Genomic DNA, 22,934 nt, shown 5'->3' on the forward strand with positions numbered 1-22,934 from the left:
CACCCTCGAAAGTTCAAATCAAGGTTTTTTAATATGCTTGCGAAAGGTGGCATGTTGAAAATAATCATTTTTAAGTATCTCGATTGTAGAAATATTTTAATCCACTCCAAACTGAAGGAGCATTTATACACACATATTCCGTATAGCCATAGAAATATCTACATGTATTAACTGAGGAGATTGTTAATGTGTACCCGTGGATGAATTTATGTAAAAGATATGAGCAATCTGCCTTGTAATGTTTTCAATTCAATTATGAAACATGGGTTTACTTAGATGTGGTAATAATTACTTTCCATTTTGTATCTGCAATACCCCAAAACCCTTTGATAAAACCAAAATTTGTCCTGGAAATCGGCTATAGGTGTGCGGAGGAGATTCAATGCATCTTTTTTTATGAAGTTATGAATTAAATTATATTTTTTGTAAATATAAAGTTTCGTCTACAGATTTCTAATAATTATTTGCAAAATGTTCATTATACTTTATGTTATTAACCAATAACTTAAAATGCAATAGTAATGATGTAATTTTGAATCCCAACTTTTAAAAAGAACCAATTTTGTATGAATTGTGTTCTGTATTATAATAATTATTAAGACAGGGCAATATTGCATTTGTAATACAGGGCAAGTGTCCTATATTGAATAGTATTGTCTAAACTTCCGCTTCCGGTTGATTGGTTAATATAGATGTCATTGAATGGATATTTTCATATAAAGCTTGCATAAGTTCCTTGAACCATCGTATTGGGCTTCGATCAGCTGTATAGGTCCTTGGCGTTGCCTCGTGTCAGTACAGGTAACCGCGACTCAATACGACTGTCTCGAACCTAATACAGGCTTTATATGAAAGTATTCATTCAGTAAATGTAATACTTGTAGGTAGCAAACTTGAAGATTTCTGCATATTTGGCAATATTTATCGATCTTTTCTTTCTCTATATCCAATAGTGCCAACGCTCACGAATTCCACGATTCCACGAGAGACTCATGCATTTGTCGGTATTTTCTTTTGAACTATTGGTTTTTCTCTCTTTGATCTTTCAAACTTTGGCCAAATCTCACACGTCTTGGCGGTCGTGCATATGGATCTACTAATTAGAAAAAAACATATCTTATTTTGTAGGGTTACATGAGAGGCTATACAAAGAATTGAAACTAATTACCCCAGAAACAATGAAACTTAGAGTTACAGCACCCCCTGAACGTAAATCGTGTGTGTGGATTGGAGGGTCAATATTGGGGTCATTATCTACTTTTGACCGGTGGATCACTAAACAAGATTATGAAGAAAAAGGACCAAATGTAATCCATCAACAAAGATAATTAATATATTCACTGCGGTCTGGATGATGGGCCGTTTCAGTGGCCTAATATTGTGTGGCAAAGGAAGGAGTAAGACAGTTTGGAACTTATTTTATATAGCACAATGTTGGGAGGAATGGATTGGCAACAACTTATACTTCTCTTCTCTATATCCATAATTGCCTCACTAAGTTATAAAAAATGATGAAGAAAATACCCACCACTTAACTCCCGTTTCCCGACCCCTATCTCCCACTTTCCGTTTCTTAGGTAGCACAGATGTAAATGAGGTGTACTTGTTGAGTACAGAAAATTGACCAAATCTAATTCAGTCATTTAAGCACTGAATACAACACAAAGTTCATAAAGAAAAGTCAATAATTGTTCTTTAAGCAATGAATACAATACAGAGTTTACCAAGTAATGTCACTGATTGTCATTTAAGCACTTGATACAATGCTGAGTTCATAAATAAATCTCAATGATTGTTATTTAAGGACTTAATACAATACAGAGTTCATATAGAAATGTCACTGATTATCATTTAATCATTGAATACAAGACATAGTTCATAAAGAAAAGTAAATAATTGTCATTTAAGCAATGAATACAACACAGAGTTTATAAAGTAATGTCACAAATTGTCATTTAAGCAATAAATACAATACAGAGTTCCAAAAGTAATGTCATTAATTGTCATTTAAGCAATGATTACAATACAGAATTCATTAAGTAATGTCACAGATCTGATTGTTATTTAAGCACTTGATACAATCCAGAGTTCATAAAGAAATGACACTGATTGCATAAATGCCAACGCTCAGGGTTTCACTTGGATACTCAGGGATTTTTGCCCTCTTTCAAGGTTCAAGGTTGAGAAAAATATTCTCAGGATTATCAGAAATAATCCAGGAAAAATGCACATCCCTTTTCCCAATAAGAGCTTAATTTCCTCCTTGGAAACATCATTAAATGTCCTCCAAATGCCTTATTTTCGTTTTCGGCCGGGAGCTTCGTCTCCTGTCCCCCACCAGGGCTTCACCCTGGACCCACTGGGGATCTTGAGCAATTTTATCAGGGTTTTCATCATGTATATGTTGGCAAACGTGCTGAATGTCATTTAAGCATAAAATACAACAGAGAGTTCATAAAGAAATGTCATTGTCACTTAAGCAATACAATACTGAGTTCATGAGGTAATGTCACTGATTGTCATTGTTAAGTATTTGTATTTCTGCAGGATAATATTGAGGGTAACATGTACATATATCTTCACAGTTTAGGTGATTTAGTCGGGTTGATCGAACGCACCTCCAATTCATGAATATTATTGAGGGATATAGATTTTCTGAAGGATAGCTTACAAAAATTATTTATAATTTATATGTTCATCCATTTATAGACAGTAAAATCAAAACGATTCCTCATTTTGATGTAACCAATACAATTTGTCAATTTGTACTTTTCGTGTATAGATTCTATAAAAAAAACACTTGCAAGATTGCTGCTCAACTCATTTATAAAATAAAGTATTGATATATAATGTATCCAATTTAAGCATTTTTATAAAAAGAAAACTTCTACATGGCGCTTCTTACTCTAAAATTTCATTTGAAATTTTCTCGGATAGAAATTTGTAAAAGAGATTTTGTTTACCTTTTACATATGTAATGAAAGGCACCATGCCGCGCCCAAACCACACAAATCTTTGAACAAGCTCTCGAGTTAACTTTGAAGTCTAATGGCTTTTATATGGGAGGACCTTGTATATGATACATTTTGTATGTAATTCATTCTATTTCCTGTAAATTCTCCACGTTAACACAATTAGTCGGAACTTTGTACACATTCAAATCGTCAAAACTATAGAATTTTTAAGACAAAACTCATAAAAATATTTAAAATCAGACGGTTACAGTGACCATTTTATATTATGTATAAATAAAAATACGATTCTCTGCTAAAAAAAGATCTGATGCGCGCTTTTTCAACAGTGGCATAACACAAGTGCAGTAAAATTTTTGTAGGACTATTTATGTTCTAAAAGCTCATTTGTTCAATTAGTGGTGTGTAACCTAAATCAACAAAATATCACCATAATAAAGGTAGCGTCCAAGGGGTCTGGTTTACTTTATTATTTAAACATCTATAATTACCACGATATTTCCTCAGGTCAGGAGAAAGTTATATTTTTGAGCTATGTACAAAGACCCTCTTTTTGAATTTTTTTTCAACAAAATTTGGAAAAAACCTTTGTTAGTTTACTCAATTATTGAAAAACAAGTACTATCTTAAAAAAAAGAAAGCCGACGCAGTTCTTTTTTAGTTCTAAGTTTTAATTTCTTTCAAGAAAATAACACATGGCACGCAATTTTTAAGGTTCCGATAAAGTTTTTTTTCGAACGCTATTCCAAATTTTCGATACAGATTTTTCAACGGCCACTAAGTTATCAGTATTTGGCCAATCGGGAAAACGAACTGCGATCAGGTGGCTTGCGTTTCCATAGAAGAGCGCCCTTAAGGTCAAAGGGTAAAAAGCGAAGCTATACCGACCGTGTCGGAAAAATAAAAATTATGATTTCTAATATTTTCCCCATTACTTAACAGGGACTTACCATTGGATCCTTTGTAAAGTTACATTACTAGTCTGTAGCCTTTACAACAATATTCTATATAGTTCAGACCAGTAGGCAGTACCCCAGAAAACAATTCTTATTTGTATTAAATTCAGTAGTCAAGGTCTAGAAAGGTTAGACCTGATCACAATTGTAATTCAAATATTATAAAATTACTGTAACACATACATTTTACACACCCATTTCCTGCAGTATTGGCAGTAAGAATAGAAAAAAGGGAGACAATCCAATTCTAACAAGGTGGAATACATTATGTATGATTCATTTACATACACTTCTTTCTGTGTGTTTGTTACATTTACATCGCCACAGAAGGTTAATCATGGGAAAATGCCACAGTGTATGTAGGAAAAGAATAGTGCCAATTAATTACCCCATCAAAGGCAAGGAACATGACTGGGGTATGTTATAATGTCCTGTTACTTCACTTGCTTGCTCCACTTGCTTCAACTCGCCTGAATATTGCTGCTCGGGCGTTAAACGCCATTAATCAATAACTACTTGCTTCATGTTTTATAAGTATTTTACATGTACATTACTTGTATTTGTCATCCACGACATACAAGGCCCGAGTACAAAACTTAGTTTTACTGTTGGATAGTGGAATGCGACTTTTTCGATAATAATTAAGATTATAATATATAATGCATGCGTATTTAAACGAGATGAAAGTGTAATATACGTTTCCTATTTAAAACTATGTTGAGGTGCAGATATAGTGATTTTTTAAAGCGTCGAGGGAGGATGTGTGTTGAGGTTTAAGGTTTTTACATGTGTATTTCTCATTTTTGTCGTAATTTGGCTCCAAACAAAACTAAATTTTCAACAAAAAGGGGGAGTTTTAACTCACTGAACCCATATATCTCAGGATCCGCCACTGATATTGGATTGCCTCGTTTACAGGGGACCGGAAGTGGACCTTGGGTATGACCGGAAGTGGACTTAGATGGGGGACCCATTAACGGAACATGGAAGGAGGGGTCTTAAAGGTTTGGAGGGGGGAGGGGAAACGACCTTCATATGTGTCCTCATTAAGTGACCTAATTAGTGTCATTATATACTATACTATATACAGGTAAGTATAAAAAAGTGGGGTGTATTATGACAAGAGTTATCTTTCTTTGTTTATATTTATTTTATTTTACATTTTCATTATCGTTAATTGTTTTTTTTTAATAATTTTTGCTAATTAATTGTAATTTCATTGTCTTTGTGTAATAATTAAATGGGCACTTTGAATAGATTTTAAATTTTGATTTGGATTTCTTTGTTTTCAATGGATTGTGTAATTTGAATAGATGTTTCACGGATTAGACAGATGTTTTAAACTTTCCATTTTACTGTTTATTTCAATAACCCGTGTATTGATTTTTAACCGCTTTTTATTGTGCTTTGTGAATACATTACAGTTGTAAGGACGTGTTGTGCAATGTTTACAACAGGGAAATCAATTTTTATCATTGTTTTGATTATTTTTGTTTAATTATGTTTAATATTTTTTGTATTCAGTTTGAGTAATTAATGTTTCTATTTTGACTAAGCACTAAAGATTATCCTGACAATTGTAAGATTTACAATTGGAACGTTTATTATTATAGCTTTTGATTGGTGCATTGCCTTTCATTTCAGATTTTTAAAGTCGAACATTTCATCACCTATTACAGACCCACTCAACCTTTTCATCGATTTTATCCGTGTTATGGGACTCTAACGGGTAAATTCCTTTTTTCATACTTTCAATGTTTACATGTCGCGTGTACTTCATTTGACCCGTTATGGGGGTAAACAATTGATTTGTTGATATTTTTTCTCTCCAAATTTTCATTTGTCGTTTGTTCCTTACGCCCTTTCTTGTTTGAGACTTGTGTGCTCGTTTAATGTTTTTTAGTTTGTTATTATAAGGAGCTTGGACTTTTTACTGCTACAATATTTTCGATATTTGCATGTCGCGTACACCCTTTGAACGTGTTATGTGGCTCTATCGGGTAAATTCCCTTTTTCATACTTTAAATGTTTACATGTCGCGTGTATTGGATTTGACCCGTTATGGGGGTAAACCATTCAACTACGGAATATATTTTTTCTCTCTATAATTTCATTTTTGGTTTGTTTCCTTCGCCACCTTTTTTTGTTTAAGTATTGTACGATGGTTTTTTATAAGGAACTTTTTAATGCTATAGTATGTTTTCAAGTTATTTACACTTTGACTCGTGTTATGAGGCTCTGATAGTAAATATGCTTGTTATGCTGTTGCTAATAGGTGTTATCGGTTTTGAGTTACCCCTTTTGTAAGGAGGTCTTTCTTTAGTATAGTTTTATTACATAACAAGATTTTTTTCTTTTATATTTCATTTACTATTCATATTCATATATTCGTCGCGGGGTGTCGTCTGTATTTCAAATCCGGGTCCTGCTCAATGGTCTGTTCCATAAAGTGTTCTTCCACATTAAGTAATCTCACGATCCGATCTTCTTACGATTCCGCTTTACTGTGAGTCTTCTTGCCGTCCGAGTATCATTGGCGTCAAGGCTGTGTTTTTCCACTCTATTTAATTTTCACTTCCATTTGTTCCTGGGTAACATGACTTCTAGTGGTGTTCGTTGTATTACCCATATAGTTCCTCCTTTTTCTTGTTGAACTATCCTCTCAGGTTCTGGTACCGTAGATCAATATGATTCATCTTGTTGAACGCTTGTAACTTTCTTGATTTCGTAAGGTCGTTGTTTCTTATACAAGGATGCACGATATTCCGCTCTGGTTTCCACTAGTATTTGATATTCCGATGTTGTACGTTTTACGTTCTTAATACATCTACACGATCTTTGGTCCGAACTCCTCTCTATACAGTTCCATTTATAGGGGTCACATCTGTTTTATTGGCTTTTTTCTTCCCTCCAGCAGGTCTACCACGAGGTCTTTTTGGACCTCCCTTTCTTTTGTCAGTTCATTCTTTGGTTTGCATTGAGCCCTTCCTGTCGTCCATTGCACGTATAGGGCATCGCAATTGGTTACCTCTTCTAAATGAATCTCTCGACAGGGAACTATCTTGAAAATCTTTATTGCTCCGGATGCGTCCATCTCCTTCGCGGGTCATTCACGAAGTGATCACATATCCTTTTTCGTCTCTATTTATACTTTTCTTCATCCAAGAACACGTCCTGAATTTCCCATGGGAAAATGTTGCTTCTCAATCTCGTTGTCGGGAGTGCCCTGTTTCATGTCGATCAATACATATCCGTGGGGTTTGGCAGTGGCATACTTGTCCGATTTCATACAGTAGTTTGTATTTTTGGGAAACATTTGTTGGGCCATGGTCATGGACTCTGATACGTCTCTTGGTTTTTTAAAAAGAACCAGGTAATGAGCATCCAGACTGATGGTTCTGTGATACTTGTTTTTGTTGAACAGTTTCTGAACCAGCAACATGACACTTATATTTTTATGGTGAGAATATTTCCAGAAGAGATGGGAGATAGATTCGGTGACCGAATTCATCATATCGTTTGGAATAAGCAAGTGTCTCTCTCTGGGATCCAAGGTGTCAAGGTCATGGAGTCCTTGTACAAAGTCGATATCCTCCATGGTTCCATAAATGGTCTGTTACACGTCGTAGCACCACGTTATTCGATCGGGTCTAGGCATCATCATATGTTTCACGTTTTGTACGAATCGACATACGAACATCGTTTTTCCACTTCCGGTGGGTCCTGCTATGACACTGGTAAAGGGATGAGCCCACGGCATGAAATGGTCGTCCAAATATCCTTTGGGGATCGTCTGTCGGGTGTATGAAAAAGTTTTCGTCAGCTGGATCCTTGGGCAAGCTTTCTTGAGTTTCATCCTGGATAAATTAGCGTAGCCCTTTCATCGAAGTATAAGGGTCTTGGCGTAGTCCATTCATCAAAGTATCTTGTTTTTTTTCTTTTCTCGAAGCATATTGGTGTAGTTCTGTCATCAAAGTATCGTAGTCCGATAAACCAGTTTGCATCGATTCCGTCTTTCTAAGGTTGTCTGTTGCTGGACAGGATGCGTATGTGGACTGCATTGGTCTGTTTGCATGGTTCTCGTAGCGTGATAGACGCAGTGATCCTTGCAATGGTCTAGAATAAGGAGAACACCTGGTTTCACTCCGATGGGGTACATCAATTAAAGCTTGATATCCATGAGTTTTCCTAAAATGACGATTCATATTATACCTTCTTGTAAAGATCATCTTGCATTCTGGACAGGTCGTGGACATCTTGTAAACGACGACCTTCTTCGACAACGGAGAACAAAATGATAATAATTTTTTCTTACTTTTATTTTTTGCAAGTCTTCTCGCTGATATTCCTTCCTTACTCTAACCACCTTTTGAGGCTATGTTTGGTTCTTTACTTTCTTTCTTTTCACCCCTTAATATTGACTCTTGACTCTTACCCGACTCTTGACTCGGACTCTTAACTCTAACGACTCTTGACTCCGACTCTTGACTCTAACGACTCTCGACTCCGGCTCTTGACTCCTACCCCTACTCTAATGACTCTTTATTCCGGCTCTTGACTCGTACCTCCGACTCTAACGACTCTTTACTCCGGCTTTTGACTCGTACCCCTGACTATAACGACTCGTGACTCTAACGATTCTTGTCTCTACTCTACTGATTCTAATCATCTACAATTTCCCCTTCACTCCTCCTAACCTTAACTATTTCTATCCTTAACTCTAAACTTTTAACCTGACATGAGGTTTAACACTAGATGGTTATTTCTTTAACAATAACATTCATAACACAAAGGTCTAACACCAAGCCTCAACCAATACAAAACCTGCGATAGACACAAGTAACCCTGCGCAATTCTGAAGATTCAACCCTAAATCTATCATTAACCTTTTTTTTCAACTAACTTTATTCGCCCTCAAAGTGTATCTCCTTCTCAAACCGTGACTTAATCGATAAACTATTTCTCACATTTATTGGCCATAACCCTAAACCTAACCCTAGACAAATAACATGGCTTGACCCAACCCTAAATATAAACCTAAGCATAACCCTTTACTTAATCATACAGCTAATCCTAACCCGAACCTAGATCTGACGTTTATCTCTAACAAATTTCTTCACACAGGATCGTATCAGAAACTCTTACCCTAGTTCTTTGACCCGTAAGCTAACTATCTAAATCTAACACTGACCCAAGTCATAACCCTGAACCCGAACAAGTAACGATCGAGACCTGACCCCAATTCCCATAACAAACTCTGTGTGACTTTCAATGAGTCTAAGACCTAACATAGACCTAACTCTAGACTTAACCATAACCATAGACAAACAGCAACATCTGACCCCAACCTTAAACTTAACCATAGGCCTAAATGTACACATAACCATAAACTTAACCCTTAACATAGACCTGATCCTACTAAAGAAAGACCTCCTTACAAACAGGGTAGCTCAAAACCGATAACACCTATTAGTAACAGCATAATAAACATATTAACTATCAGAGCCTCATAACACGGGTCAAAGTGTAAGTAACTTGAAAACATACTATGGCAATAAAAAGTTCCTTATAAAAAACCATCATACAATACTTAAACAAAAAAGGGGTGAAGGAAACAAACCACGAATGAAATTATGGAGAGAAAAAAATACATTCCGTGTTGAATGGTTTACCCCCATAACGGGTCAAATCCAGTACACGCGACATGTAAACATTGAAAGTATGAAAAAAGGAATTTACCCGATATAGCCTCATAACACGTTCAAAGGGTGTACGCGACATGCAAATATCGAAAATATTATAGCAGTAAAAAGTTCAAGCTCCTTATAATAACAAACTAAAAAACATTAGCCGTGCACACAAGTCTCAAACAAGAAAGGGCGTAAGAAACAAACGACAAATGAAAACATGGAGAGAAAAGAAAATCAACAAATCAATTGTTTACCCCCATAATGGGTCTAATAAAGTACACGCGACATGTAAACATTGAAAATATGAAAAAAGGAATTTACCCGTTAGAGTCCCATAACACACCAATCAAAAGCTATAATAATTAACGCTCCGATTGTAAATCTTACAATTGTCAGGATACAGTAAAGTAAAGTAAAGTAAAGTAAAGTAAATTTTATTTAAAGTCGGCATATATGTACAAATAATAAAATAACACGAGCACTGAAGTGCTCTTTAACCGACTACAAATAAATAAAAAAACATGCATGCACAAACTAAAATAGTGGAAACAAAAGTTTTCTAATCTTACAATGCCAGTGAGCAGGTGGCTATGCCTCGCTGATCAGTGATCACTGTAACACCAGAAAATAAAGCATAATAAATTAGAAACAAAACATAATAGAACAAAGAGGACAACTAAAATATAAAATAAGCATGGGCAACTAAAACTGTGGAGTTTAAAATAATGGGACAGACAGCAGAGCAAAATTTGTTTCGCTACAGAAGTGCCAGGTCAAAGGGCAGTAGCTAAAATTTGACATAATGAAAGAATAATAAATGGTTAGTTTCCCAAGCCTAGTTATTTTTTTACCAATACGCTTGAGAACATTTAGTTGCCTTGTAGCCTTCTTACATATATTTAAAATATGAGCATTAAAATCTAATTTAAAATCCAAAGTAACTCCCAGTAATTTAACGTCTTCTTCAAATGAAATTGATATACCGTTTACATCAAAAATAACTTTTTTATCATGAGTTTTCTTCCCAAGAGATATGGCCTGAAATTTCTCTGGGTTTGCCTGCATCTTGTTATAGGAAAACCAGTCAATTAACTGTTTGCTATCATCTTGTAGACATTTAATTACAACATCAATAGATTTATCAGATTTTGACAAAGTGTTATCATCTGCATAGTTGTACAGAGAACAATGTTTAACAAAATGAAATATATCGTTGATGAAAATATTGAACACAATAGGTCCTAAAATAGCGCCTTGTAGTACCCCTTTGTAAATATTTTTCATTGAGCTGAGAGTTTGGTTAATTTTTACACATAGTGTTCTCTCAGATAAATAGCTGTTAAGTAAATTTAAAGCTTTAAAGGATAATCTTTAGTGCTTAGTCAAAATAGAAACATTAATTACTCAAACTGAATACAAAAAATATTAAACATAATTAAACAAAAATAATCAAAACAATGATAAAAATTGATTTCCCTGTTGTAAACATTGCACAACACGTCCTTACAACTGTAATGTATTCACAAAGCACAATAAAAAGCGGTTGAAAATCAATACACGGGTTATTGAAATAAACAGTAAAATGGAAAGTTTAAAACATCTGTATAATCCGTGAAACATCTATTCAAATTACACAATCCATTGAACACAAAGAAATCCAAATCAAAATTTAAAATCTATTCAATGTGCCCATTCAATAATTACACAAAGACAATGAAATTACAATTAATTAGCAAAAAAATCTTTAAAAAAAAATAACGATAATGAATATGTAAAATAAAAAAAAAAAATAAACAAAGAAAGATAACTCTTGTCATAATACACCCCCCTTTTTTATACTTACCTGTTTATAGTATAGTATATAATGACACTAATTAGGACACTTAATAAGGATACCTATGGAGGTCGTTTCCTCTCCCAACATTTAAGATCCCTCCTTCCCACATCAAAAGGTCCCCATGTTCCCTCTATGGGTCCCCATCTAATACCACTTCCGGTCACCCAAGGTCCACTTCCGGTCTCCGGCCACCGGATGTGACGTCTTGCGCATGAGCATAGGGGTGTTCCCCCTGAAAAAATGCGACCTGAAACCATCATCCTTACTAGGGTCAATTGACAGAAAATGGCAAATTATGAGCTAGTAGTCCTCTTTTTCTGAGGAACCTCGGCTGGCACCCCTCCTTTTCAAAGTGTCTGTATCCGCCCCTGTTATTAAATTATTATTATATTTTCACAGATATATTTGACGATTGTATTAGAATGGGAATGACCGTATTTGTATTTGTCAGTCTATAATACGGAAAACCTGACCGCAAACCATAGTGGTGCACCGTGTTGGGAAAGATGCCACGTTCCTCGCACGTTAAAGAACCCTACTGTGGTATTCTCCCGGAGTAGGAACCATAGGGCTCCGCCACAGGAGGCTAAATTGCCCGACCCTACCCACCTCTAATCAAAATTTGTCGACCCCCATTGTCCTTGTGTCCCATCCCTTTTTCATTTCGTCATCATTTCATGTTCATTTTATCATCAATTTCATGTTCATCGTCTGAATATAGCTGAAAAATTGCTGCTCGGACGTTATACCCCAACAAACAAACAAACACAGCAATCGTTAAATTTGTTTCTCCATGTACATCAACATAAACAAGATCACCATTTCTCATAGTTTTCCTTTCCTCTTTCGTCTACCCCGGACTTGATTTTTTATGAGCAACTCGGTGGGTGTTTCTAGAAAGCAGAGGACGCTTAACTTACCGGTACACCTGGTTCATGCTCCCAGTTTTTAGTGGAGTCCGAGTTGCTCATTTGCTTTTGTTACTTTGTATGTATGATTTTAGTTACTTTAAGTTCTTTGTTGTGTATGTCTGTTTTCCATGTCTGGTCCTTGTCCCTTGATTACATTCTTTTGATTACCGCTATAACCTTGGTTCCTTTGATTACTCTTTCTAAATCTTTATATAAATCAGACAGGAAGTTATTCATGCATGTAAAAAAAACCATCGAATTCACTTTTATTTCTTATTACGAAAGTTCGTTTGTAACACTTTCGAGATAAAAATTACTTAGTATATAGACTGAGTATGAAATTTGCCATCTGTAAGAATTTTAGTTCTTATTTTTGTTCGATTTTGTTTAAATAGTGGAAGATGAATGTATGATATTCTTAGATATACAGATATGAATACGGAGATGACACTATAGCATACAATTTATATAGACTGAAACGCATTGTTTGTTTGGTGGGTTTTTCTACACCATGAATCACTTAACCATAGGCAGTTTCTGAATCTAATATGGACTAGTACTTAAATAACTAATAATGTGGTAGTTCAAGGGGAGGATTCTTGGGGTAGGAATCCATTTGTTGAATTTTTCCGACGCAGTCGGTATAGTTTCGCTTTTTACCCTTTCACCTTAAGGACGCTCTTCCATGGAAACGCAAATCACCTGTTCTTAATTGTTTCCTGATAGGCCAATTACTGCTAGCTTAGTGGCGTTCGAAAATACTGCATCGAAATAGCGTTCGAAAAAAAAAAACAATCGAAAATTTGAAATTGCGTGCCATGTGTTATTTTCTTGAAAGAAATATAGATATTTAGAAAACAACAAAATCTTAATGCGTCGGCTATCTTTTTTTTAAAGATAGTATTTTTTTTCAATTGATTTCGCGCAAAATTTGGGCAAAAATGAGTAAGTACACGTAATAATGGAACCCCCCTTTCTGTACACCCCCTTTACAAAATATCTGGATACTCCCCTGTAATAAGAGACCTTAAAAGAGACATTCCTAAAAGTCTGATCACTTGTGTAACTAATAATACGATTTATATAGATGTTGCACACCTGTTGGTATATTATTGGAGACATCATTTCCCATTATCTTTTTAAATCGTACATGTACTATTGTATATATATACATGAGTGTGTTTTATTTTATAAAAGTAACAGACCATTGCCAGCTTACGCATAAAAAACAGTGTGATCTTTTGTTCTTCATTAGAGATGGACTGGAGAAAGACGTCATTCAGTACTTTGAAGAAAACCTTTATTTGTTATCTTGTCTCTTTTGTTTTGGTAAGTATCCTTGATTCATATGTTTCTCTGGATTATTTTTTTACGTTCTAGTGGTCTTATTAATAGAAAATTTATTTAACTCCATAGGCGGGTCCAAGTGGATGGACCTTCATATACTCAAAAAATTTGGTTGATTATATAGAAAAAAAACTGGAAATCACTGGAGCTCACCCCTTTTCGGAATATATGGACCCGTCACTAAACTCATTGTGTACCTTTTCCTTGTCTCATTTAGTTATACACATCTACATGTACAACACTTAATATTTTTTAAATTAAAAATAGGTTTGATTAATTTTGGTGTTTCTTCTTTAAATTTCCAGAAATATTTTCATCAACTATGGACAAAACGGTGAGATGCTCGTGTTCGAAAGATCTTGAACTTTGTTATGCAAGTAATATTGAAAAGGACGAAATTATCAAGAGGCTTGAAATAGCTATTACCTCAGGTGCGCGTCCTCATGTGATCCTTTTCAAGAATGGAATCGACGTCAGTTTCGATCAAGATATAGCTTCATCCGAATAAAAGGAAAATGTTCCAATATTGTACCGGAAGTTGCGGATCGCTACCATTTAAAACAAACTGCTGGAGTATATTGGATACATTTAGCGGTTATATATCGAAAATTCGAAATTGTGAGGCACATGCTTCCTCTTGCGGTTGAGAATACGATATCTGACCATCTGTTCACGGAAAAACATTCATTTTCACCTATTTCTATTGCTATTGGGCTTCACAACATTGATATGGTACTACTGATCATCAAATATCACGAATCTTCTCTGTTTCGAAGTGCAGTAGAACTTGAGTTTCCTCGCTTTTATAGTCCCACACCCATTAACATGGCTTTATGGCTTAATGAATATGAAGCATTCAAAGCAATATACGATAAAGTGTTTGCAAATGATTTTAAAAATGCATATCTTGACACATTCCACTTTTGGGTTGATAAAGTTGTTGATTTGATGAACAATAACAGAATAAAAGAGGCAGGCATTTTACTGACTGTAAAGATTGGAGTGGTGGCATTAATTGAACTTTTTAAGAGAATACACATGACAGGTATGTCTACCATTTTGCAAATGAAAAATATGAAAAAGAGACGTGGCAAAGACTTGTCCGTGAGACAACTACAAGAAAAATGCTATGGCTGGCAACATACCCCAAACTCCATTATCCTTATTAGAGAGTAATCACTGGATTATAGGGGATAGGATCAAATTTAAGATGGGACTGGGATGAACAATTAAGTTAATCTAGCTGGATAAAAGTTAAAATAAAAATTCGGTCAGAAATCATAAAAAAAATCCAGGGCACTGAATTTGATCTTAGCAACCCCCTTCCCAATTAGAAATCAAATACAGAGTCAAATTAAAATTAACACAACGAGTGGTGGCACGCTGTATGTATTGTTCTTGGTATAGCGTTTGATTTGTAATCCGTTTTTGATAAGTTTTGTCTGATTCGGCACTGTTGCTGATTTTTTGGAAGTAAACACATTGCTTTTTTTGTGTATCATAGGATCATAGGACTGTAATATTTTATATGATTTACGCGGCTTAGTGTAGCCATGCTTCTGTCGCCAACTCCTTTCATTCTGCTTTCGTATGATCTATCGAGTACAACATTCATTTTTTTATCATTCTTTTACAACGGTCAATGTCGTAATCATTGGTTGAATTACTATTTCATAGATTCTTATTGGATGTGTAAAATGATCTTCGCCATCATGGACTTCCGGAAAGGACAACGCGAAACAGACAAGTATCTTAAACAGCTTTTAGATGAAGTTTTGATCCGAGCAGTGTTTACTGGAGATTCCCAAATTGTACAAACGTTACTTGATAATGGGTTCAACGCCAGTGCAAAGTACAAATCGATAACCGCACTGGCTTTCTCGAATGCGTTTTCGTACTTGGAAGTATCGGCGGTACTAAAGTTAGCAAAAGTGTCTGAACGTTCTCCCCCAAAAATTGTAAGTGTGATAAAGGCACTTGCACTCGACAAAATACCAGAAACTGACTTCACTTACATCATTGACGTTATGCCTTTAATTCATCGTTTGTTTGATGTTGGGCATTACGATCATCTTGATACAGAGGTTTTGTTTGATGAAGCTTGGTTAAACCGATTCGGATGTAAAGAAAAATCCGAAGACGTCTTTCACTATCTCCTACTGAGAGGCTGTGACCCCTCTTTCGTAGCGTACAAATTTTCAAGAAAATGTTCATATATTTGGCGTGACAACATATTTTTGTATCATCTAATAACAGCTAATTCTTTTATAGATATTCTCAAAGTTGTTAAGTTGTATGCATCATATCGCTGTGAAGACCACGATCATTGTGGTTTAAGAATCCATGTTAATGACGATCCCCTTAAATTTGAAATCCAGGATGAACTTGTTCTGTCATCGTCAAATGTTTCTGATTTTGAACAAACCAACTATAAATCAAGTTTGAATGACATACTAACCTTTATTTCAGGTTGGATTAGGTCGACAGAACAACCAAAAACATTGAAATTACTATGTCGGAGAAAGTTGAGGGTTCATTTCCGTGGATTGAATTTTTTCCGCTTTCTCCAGTGTAAAAAAACATTGATTCCTGGTCCTATACTTGACTACCTTCAGATGTCAGAATATCTGCACGAACTTTTCAAGCTAGATGACAGACTATTACAGAAATTGCTAGAAAGTGCGAAGAAAGTCCGAACAATGTGTAACATTGGAAATCTTCAAAGCTGTTTCTAGGAAACCGTCATATTTGGTACTTATAACGTTTTTTATACGGCAGCAAAACATGTGCGAGACCTTGTATAATGGGTATCATAAGTTACTTAAGTACAAATGTATAGATCTTAATGAAAATTGCATCACTACAAAGGGTTGCTATATTACAAAAAGAGGGCTGAGATTGTTACTTTAGCCGTTTAGAAATGAAGGAGCAAAAAAGGGGACCAGAAACAAGACTGCTTTGTCATTTCCGGACAATAAGTTGAGTACAAGTGAATCAATCTGATTAAAACTGTATTACAAATATCCACTAAGTAAAGGAAGGCTGATCGCAAAAAAAAAATGTGGTCGTATATTAATATAATGACGCAGTCGTCGTCACCGTCCGGGGACACTTCGTTTCCGTGCGATAACAGTAGCTGTGATTGACCAATTGTTCTAAAATTATGACGTAATTTTACTAACCACTAAAGAAAGGTGTAATTTAATCGTTTTCAAGTTACAGGCGGTTGAAGTTGGGCAACGCCCAAAAAATTAAACTTTTTTTATTTTTGGTCCGATTTAATTTTTTTTATTGGATTCTTCATAAAAATCCCTGCCTGCATTTTTCAGATTTCAAATATCTCTTATGGTTGTCAAGTTATAAGGGGTCAAAGGGGCCACACCCGAAAAAATATACTTTTTTGTAACAAAACCATTATTTTGTTGTGTCCATAATAAATTATAACTCCTTATGCTTAAGTGTGTCAAAAACTAATATGGTGCACGTGTCCACAGTTGCCCAAACTGTTCAGGGTTCGACCATTATGGTCGTATCGTGCTGCGCCCAGCGAAGCTTTTTATTCCGATATCAGATAACTTGGGTAAAACGCAATATGGTAATGATATTTATTACCATTTAATTATGTTCACCTCTTTCCAACTGGCACTGTAAAATATGAAATTGAGTGTTTAAATAGCAGTCTTTATAAAAATCAGACATGAGGTGATTCATGCATGTTAAAAACCCACTGAATGCACTTTTATTTCTTAAACAGAATCAGTTACAGACCACATAACCAGTCATAGTTTTTCATTTGGGTGTTGCGCTTTTGAGGTGAAATGTATATGGATTGTACATAAAATTAGCACTTGGCAAGAGTTATGGTTTTGATTTTGTTTGATTTGGTCAATTTTAGTGGGAGATAAATATATGATTTTCTCAAAAGTACAGATCTGAATATGGAAAGGACAACTGTTACGTAAAAATATAGCATACATTGTATGTAGATTGAAAAAAAACCTGGTTTGTTTGGTGGGTTTTTCTTCACCATGAATCACTATAATATGGACAGTGTCTTAAGTTTATATAGACTGGTACTTAAGACTTAGTCTAGCATTTTTCCACTTAGAATCGGGCAATCTAATATACTTTATTCTACGACGAGTAAAAGTACTAGATAAGATTTTTCAGTTTTTGTCCTGTTGATAAATAACTAATATAGCTAATTACTAATATCATGTTTATATTCAAATTTGTGTAGATAAATAATAATGAAATGACAATGTGGCCATTCCAACCCGCAAGATGAGGATATGTGACGCTACGATTTCACGAGAATGGGTCCCTAACTCCCATTCAAAACCATACGTTGTGATTGTAATGGACTTAAGACTGCAATATTATCAACAAAAACCTTCTATGAGTAAAAACGATGATAAAAGTCCACCTTCGCTCACTCAAATCCCTGACATCACTCATTCATAGTTAGTTCCGATTAGTTGCTTCTCCGGGTGGGGGCACCAATGCAAATCGATTTAATATAATTATATTGCCAGTGGAAAGGTAAACAATAACATGAGGTAGTGGACGATTCGATATGGTAACTGATAGTTGTAAGATGTCACAAATAATTCAATATTAGCAAAAAGGAAAATTGCAGGTTATGTTTAGACTTTACCGAGAAAAAAAATAGACGCTATATGTAGCCATTTTGTAAGTTATATCGACGAGTTTCTGTTACGAGTGATTTGATTGGATGTCATTGCCGGGTTATGTAACTCACTAGATGGCACTGGAAGATGCCCGCTAAATATGAATGAGTGATGTCAGGGGTTTGAGGGAGCGAAGGTGGACTCCAAAACCTGACTTGAGAGGATTGATGACATGATTAACGGGAAATTAATTTCACATGATTATCAGCTGAATTAAGAAAAAAATATTTTTGTGACGTTTCGCAGTTCCCGTGGAAAAAATGTGAATGTCACATGAAATTCTTTAGATCGAAGTTAATTTCGTGTAATTTTAAGCTCTGTTCACATATAAATTTTATTTGAACTTTTTGTCTGTTTAATGATGCAAAATCAAATACTGTTAAAGTACCAACACATAGCGGCCAAGTGCCATCATCTAATAAGTAGCACGCCCGTTAATAATCATGCATAATTATAATCATGGCTGGAAAGCCTATATGTTTTTATTTTTGATATTTTGTTTAAAATGTTGTAGGAAACAGAAATTATCATGTGGCTTTTCATCTAACCCGTGCTCTCAGGAGATACAAATTATATAGAATGTACTGTTGACTTCAAAATTAAGAGAGATCGCTCTGTAAAAGACACTGAAATACAACAGAAACTGTTGGATTTTCAATATGGATTATATCCTGAGGGCTGACAGAGTAGAATGAAAGACAATCCATTTCATCATTTAGACCCACAAAACAACTTAATTCATAAATAAAAATATGTAGTCTTTGTATCACATATTACAGAATTTGCATGATTCTTACAAAGACTGCTACATAAAAAGAAAAAGTTTTATCACATGATGATAAAGACATGATACAGTGTCATCATATAAAGATAGCGTATTCCCATGATTCGACAGCAATGGCGTTCCATAGTTTATTTTTAGACCGACGTACCATAAGATTTAGTGTACCTACCTTGGAGTAGTTCACCACAACACACACAATCTTCATCGATTCTGCCATCTCCATCATTGTCTTTAAAGAAATGTCATTTTTGGAAGCTTCTGTGTGATGCTTATAAGACATACATGTAGACTTCAGATCTTGTTTATAAGAGAAGTTCTTTTTCTATTAAAATATATTTTGACATCTAATTCTCGTTTAGAAATAAAAGATGTTTTTGTTTCTTAACTGTTCGTCTTGTATTCATCATTTTGTTGTTATTCTGTACTTTTCCGTTCGAATTTTGTTATAGCAACCATAACATGAAATAGACACTTTTGTGGTAAGTTGATGAGCATACTCAATACACACTACCGCAAGGCAGAGAGCAAAAGAATTTTCCTCGCAGAAGTGTACATTCAGCGTACTCAACACATCGTCTATCCAACAGTTAGCACAAAAGGGCCTATTGTTGCGCCCTGCGCCTCATTTTGAAGCGCAAGGTATACATATCATGTTTTAACTGGTGTAGTTAGAGAGGGATTTATGATAATTTCAGAAATTTTACTCAAATACATTTTTATGTAAATAAATTACTTGTACAAAATTCAAAATATATTGTATGCACAAAACAGGTGGACATTTTATCTATCATGAATGTAGACTGCAGAACATCTATTGACAAAAGAAAATAAGAAAATTTCTCCTAAAAAAAAGGAAGGAGTTTGAATAACTGTTGGTGTTAACAAGAACCATATCATCTGTGAGGATTTCAGATTGTCAATAACCAAAATAATGATAATAAATAAAAGAAAATTATATCCAGTACACCTTAATGTACAAACCTTTCCTGTCACATTCCTCTTCGTCGATCTCTCCATCACAGTCGTTGTCAATTTCATCTCCAAACTTCATCGGTTTTGCCTTGCATCCCTGTTGTTTTAGAAAAAATATATTTGACAATACAATCTGTCCGTATCTAGCATGTACTTTTGTATTAAGCAAATAGTTCAAGTTATCTCGAGTCAAATTGCAATATATGAACTGATTGATCGCACCAAATTATTTAGTTTTTTTTTCTGACCGGTCTATCTATTGTCATCATGAGCTATATAACTGCTAAATGTTACATGTAGCATTTAACATGTATGTTCAAAAGAGAAACTGGTTGTTCTATTCTTTTTAAGAAAACCTATGAAAAAAAGCAATTATGACTTTTCCTTTGAGTCTAAGCACACAAGATAAAAAGAACAGCATTGAAAAATTTTGAAATAACTTAAAGAATCGTTGTTGCCGATCACAAATTAAACGAAAAGGGACCCTATATACATGTAGATGTACATGTGTACATGTAACTAACAAATAACAAAACGAAAATAGAAAAGACTGTATATATTATACGTTAACAAGCATGTACTTCAGAGTTTTTTTAACCTATAACCATCGAGTTATGCTTATTTTTATCATCATTTTAAACGCGTTGAAGTTGTAGGAACGCATTGTTCTAATGGTACAATAGTTGAAGCCGTATTTTATTTATTTATTTATTTATTCATTTTTTTTGAAGTACATGTCCTTATCAGAACCATGTTAATTCGAATACTAATAACAAAGATACAAGAATACTAAAACTTACAGTGTTCACAGGCGTAAGAAGGAGTCCAACAGGAAATCCGTACGATTCCAATGTTGCCTTTCCAAATAAAATCCCACCTATTACCGATGTGGGGTTTGTATGTGTAACTGAGTGTGTACCGACGGATATTTTTACATAACCAGCCACTAAATTTGTTCCGGGTATATGGACATACTGCTGATTTGACGGAAGTGGTTTATTGTCCAATCTAAGTCCTGCTTTTTGCTTTGCATCAATAATAAACATGAAATAGTTTGTGTATTGTCCTAATGAATATTTAGGCGTTGTAAACGTGTAGTCAGCCGCATATTGCTCAATAGGTGGAACTATGATCATTGAGGGATCTGCTGCTTCGCCGCCTGATTGTGTTTGTGAGAATTCGAAGAGTGAGATTGGTTTATCAGAAACAACATGTGAGTACAATGCCGAGTCGTACTTTTTCTGTACAAAATGGCCTGCCTTAGCGATGGTTATTCTGTCATGAAATGGTTTGCCATTGATCACTCCAGTTACATTTAAATGTGTATTGTCTTCGCTGGCCAGAAATCTAAATATATCTCCGACTTGTCTTTCTGGGATAGGTACGGTAGCGTAATTCTTTCCCCAAGACGATACCGGAAGTAACATTTCAACAAGGTGATCACGAGACGCACCAGTTGTACCTACCACTGCCTTTTTGTTTCCGCTTAGTACACCAACTGGTTTATCTGATACTATATATGTACCAGTCAAATCTGGAACTGCATGTAATTCCAATGTACTGTAGCGATCCATTGTAAAATTGATCCATTGGTTTCGGTAATAAGTATGACCCTTCAGGGTGACGTTTAGATTGGGTGTATTTGCTAGCCGAATAGACACGCGCGTTTTATCTTGGACGCCAATAACGGCTAGAAGGCAATAGTAGTATGAGGGTGCATAAGACATTGTGTAATATTCTTTGCCTAAAACATCCGTAGGCAAAGCTAAATAAGCATCATCTGAATGTTGTTCTCTGTTCACCCCGTACACTGCAATTTCATCATCAGCCTGAATGAGAATACCCTTTCTTGAAAGTTCGGTTCTATTCAATCGATAGCTTGGGTCGAAGGTCACTAAATGAACCTGACCGTAGGTGACCGTGAACTGTTGATGCAGCTTTGAATGTGGAACACCAGGGGAAGTAACCGTGACGTGAACTAGTTTGTGTTTTGCCGTAGTTATGAAGATCTCGGGTGGAATGTCATTGCCTGTCACTTTATTTTCCATAAAAGTAAGAATAAATTCTGTCCCTCTGTTGTCTAGGGCACCTGGAAAGATCATTTTTATGGATAGATTTTTTGTTGAAAAACTAATACGCGTAAGAGTAATCAAGAGAACCAAGATTCTAGTGGAAATCAAAAGAATGCAATCAAAGGATAAAAAAATGGACAGGGGGCTTGAAACAGACACACACACACACACACACACACACACCAAAGATAAAGTAGCCAAAATAATACGTACAAAGAAACAAAAGTAAACTCGAACTCCACAAAAAACTGGAAGTAAGGACCAGTTGCACAAAAATCTAGCTAACTGAAGTAAGACTTTGATAACTTTCATTTTTCAAAATGAAAAATCAGAATCAAGAAACTAATGTAGACACTATGGACACAACGAATGGTCAAACAGACGGACTGTGTGAGTTTTAAAAAGTATGTTCTTTGAATAAAAAACAAATCAAGATAAAAATGACTTCAAAATTTAAAAAAATCTAGAGGTAATGCAACTTTACCTGAGGAAAACTGAATAACAGATAGCCATAATCCAAGAAAAACAAACATTGTCCCGGCAATTAGGTTTACTCGAGATGTGAATGAAATCCAGGCCTTGTGTTCTCTGGAGATAAGAATTTTACCTACATTTGTCAATGAGTAGGTGGTTACAGATTGGACTACATTTTGACCGAAGGCGAACTATGAGAATTGCTTTTCTTTACAAGCATGAACTTGA

At 35.1% G+C, this 22,934-nt stretch overlaps 2 protein-coding genes across 14 annotated transcripts in view; one reads left to right on the top strand and one right to left on the bottom strand.

Annotated features, from left to right (window-relative positions):
* LOC148605642 (actin-5-like) overlaps positions 1-19,573 on the top strand; it is a 128,352-nt gene extending 108,779 nt beyond the window's left edge. For 3 of the 11 annotated variants that reach the window (XM_088548374.1, XM_088548370.1, XM_088548375.1), the window contains exons 7-10: positions 1,129-4,344; positions 13,564-13,695; positions 14,019-14,758; positions 15,391-19,573. In XM_088548374.1, coding sequence (XP_088404500.1) covers positions 1,129-1,328 — 200 coding nt within the window. In that variant the 3' untranslated portion in view covers positions 1,329-4,344; positions 13,564-13,695; positions 14,019-14,758; positions 15,391-19,573. Of the gene's footprint in view, positions 1-1,128; positions 4,345-5,572; positions 5,658-13,563; positions 13,696-14,018; positions 14,759-15,390 lie in introns of those variants that run through there. The other 8 variants (XM_088548368.1, XM_088548367.1, XM_088548371.1 and 5 more) reach the window with 8 other exon arrangements.
* On the bottom strand, positions 971-22,814 carry LOC148605643 (peptidylaminoacyl-L/D-isomerase-like). Of its 3 annotated transcripts, none has more exons than XM_088548361.1 (5): positions 22,717-22,814; positions 20,961-22,249; positions 20,170-20,257; positions 19,358-19,417; positions 971-1,096 (listed from the first exon to the last, which is right to left on the bottom strand). In XM_088548361.1, exons 1-5 carry the CDS (start codon positions 22,763-22,765, stop codon positions 1,020-1,022), a joined length of 1,563 nt encoding a protein of 520 aa, XP_088404487.1. In that variant the 5' UTR covers positions 22,766-22,814; the 3' UTR covers positions 971-1,019. The 3 variants fall into 3 exon arrangements, with proteins under 3 accessions (XP_088404487.1, XP_088404489.1, XP_088404488.1); XM_088548363.1 differs by lacking the exon at positions 971-1,096 and adding an exon at positions 17,305-17,358; XM_088548362.1 differs by lacking the exon at positions 971-1,096 and having other exon boundaries at positions 19,293-19,417.
* Between the last annotated feature and the right edge of the window lie 120 nt (positions 22,815-22,934).

The sequence above is a fragment of the Perna viridis genome, chromosome 10, assembly GCF_037379345.1.
Source record: "Perna viridis isolate PV_CMFRI_1.1 ecotype Kerala chromosome 10, ASM3737934v1, whole genome shotgun sequence".
Taxonomy (NCBI): Eukaryota; Metazoa; Mollusca; class Bivalvia; order Mytilida; family Mytilidae; genus Perna; species Perna viridis.

What these genes read in the sequence shown, in the direction of transcription:
- LOC148605643 (XM_088548361.1), bottom strand. Translation starts at nt 22,765, where the DNA reads ATGTTTGTTTTTCTTGGATTATGGCTATCTGTTATTCAGTTTTCCTCA. An exon ending in TGTTATTCAGTTTTCCTCAG is followed by an intron (nt 22,250 to 22,716) that starts GTAAAGTTGCAT and finishes TGATCTTTCCAG; the next exon opens with GTGCCCTAGACAACAGAGGG. An exon ending in AGAGGAATGTGACAGGAAAG is followed by an intron (nt 19,418 to 20,169) that starts GTTTGTACATTA and finishes ATTTCTTTAAAG; the next exon opens with ACAATGATGGAGATGGCAGA.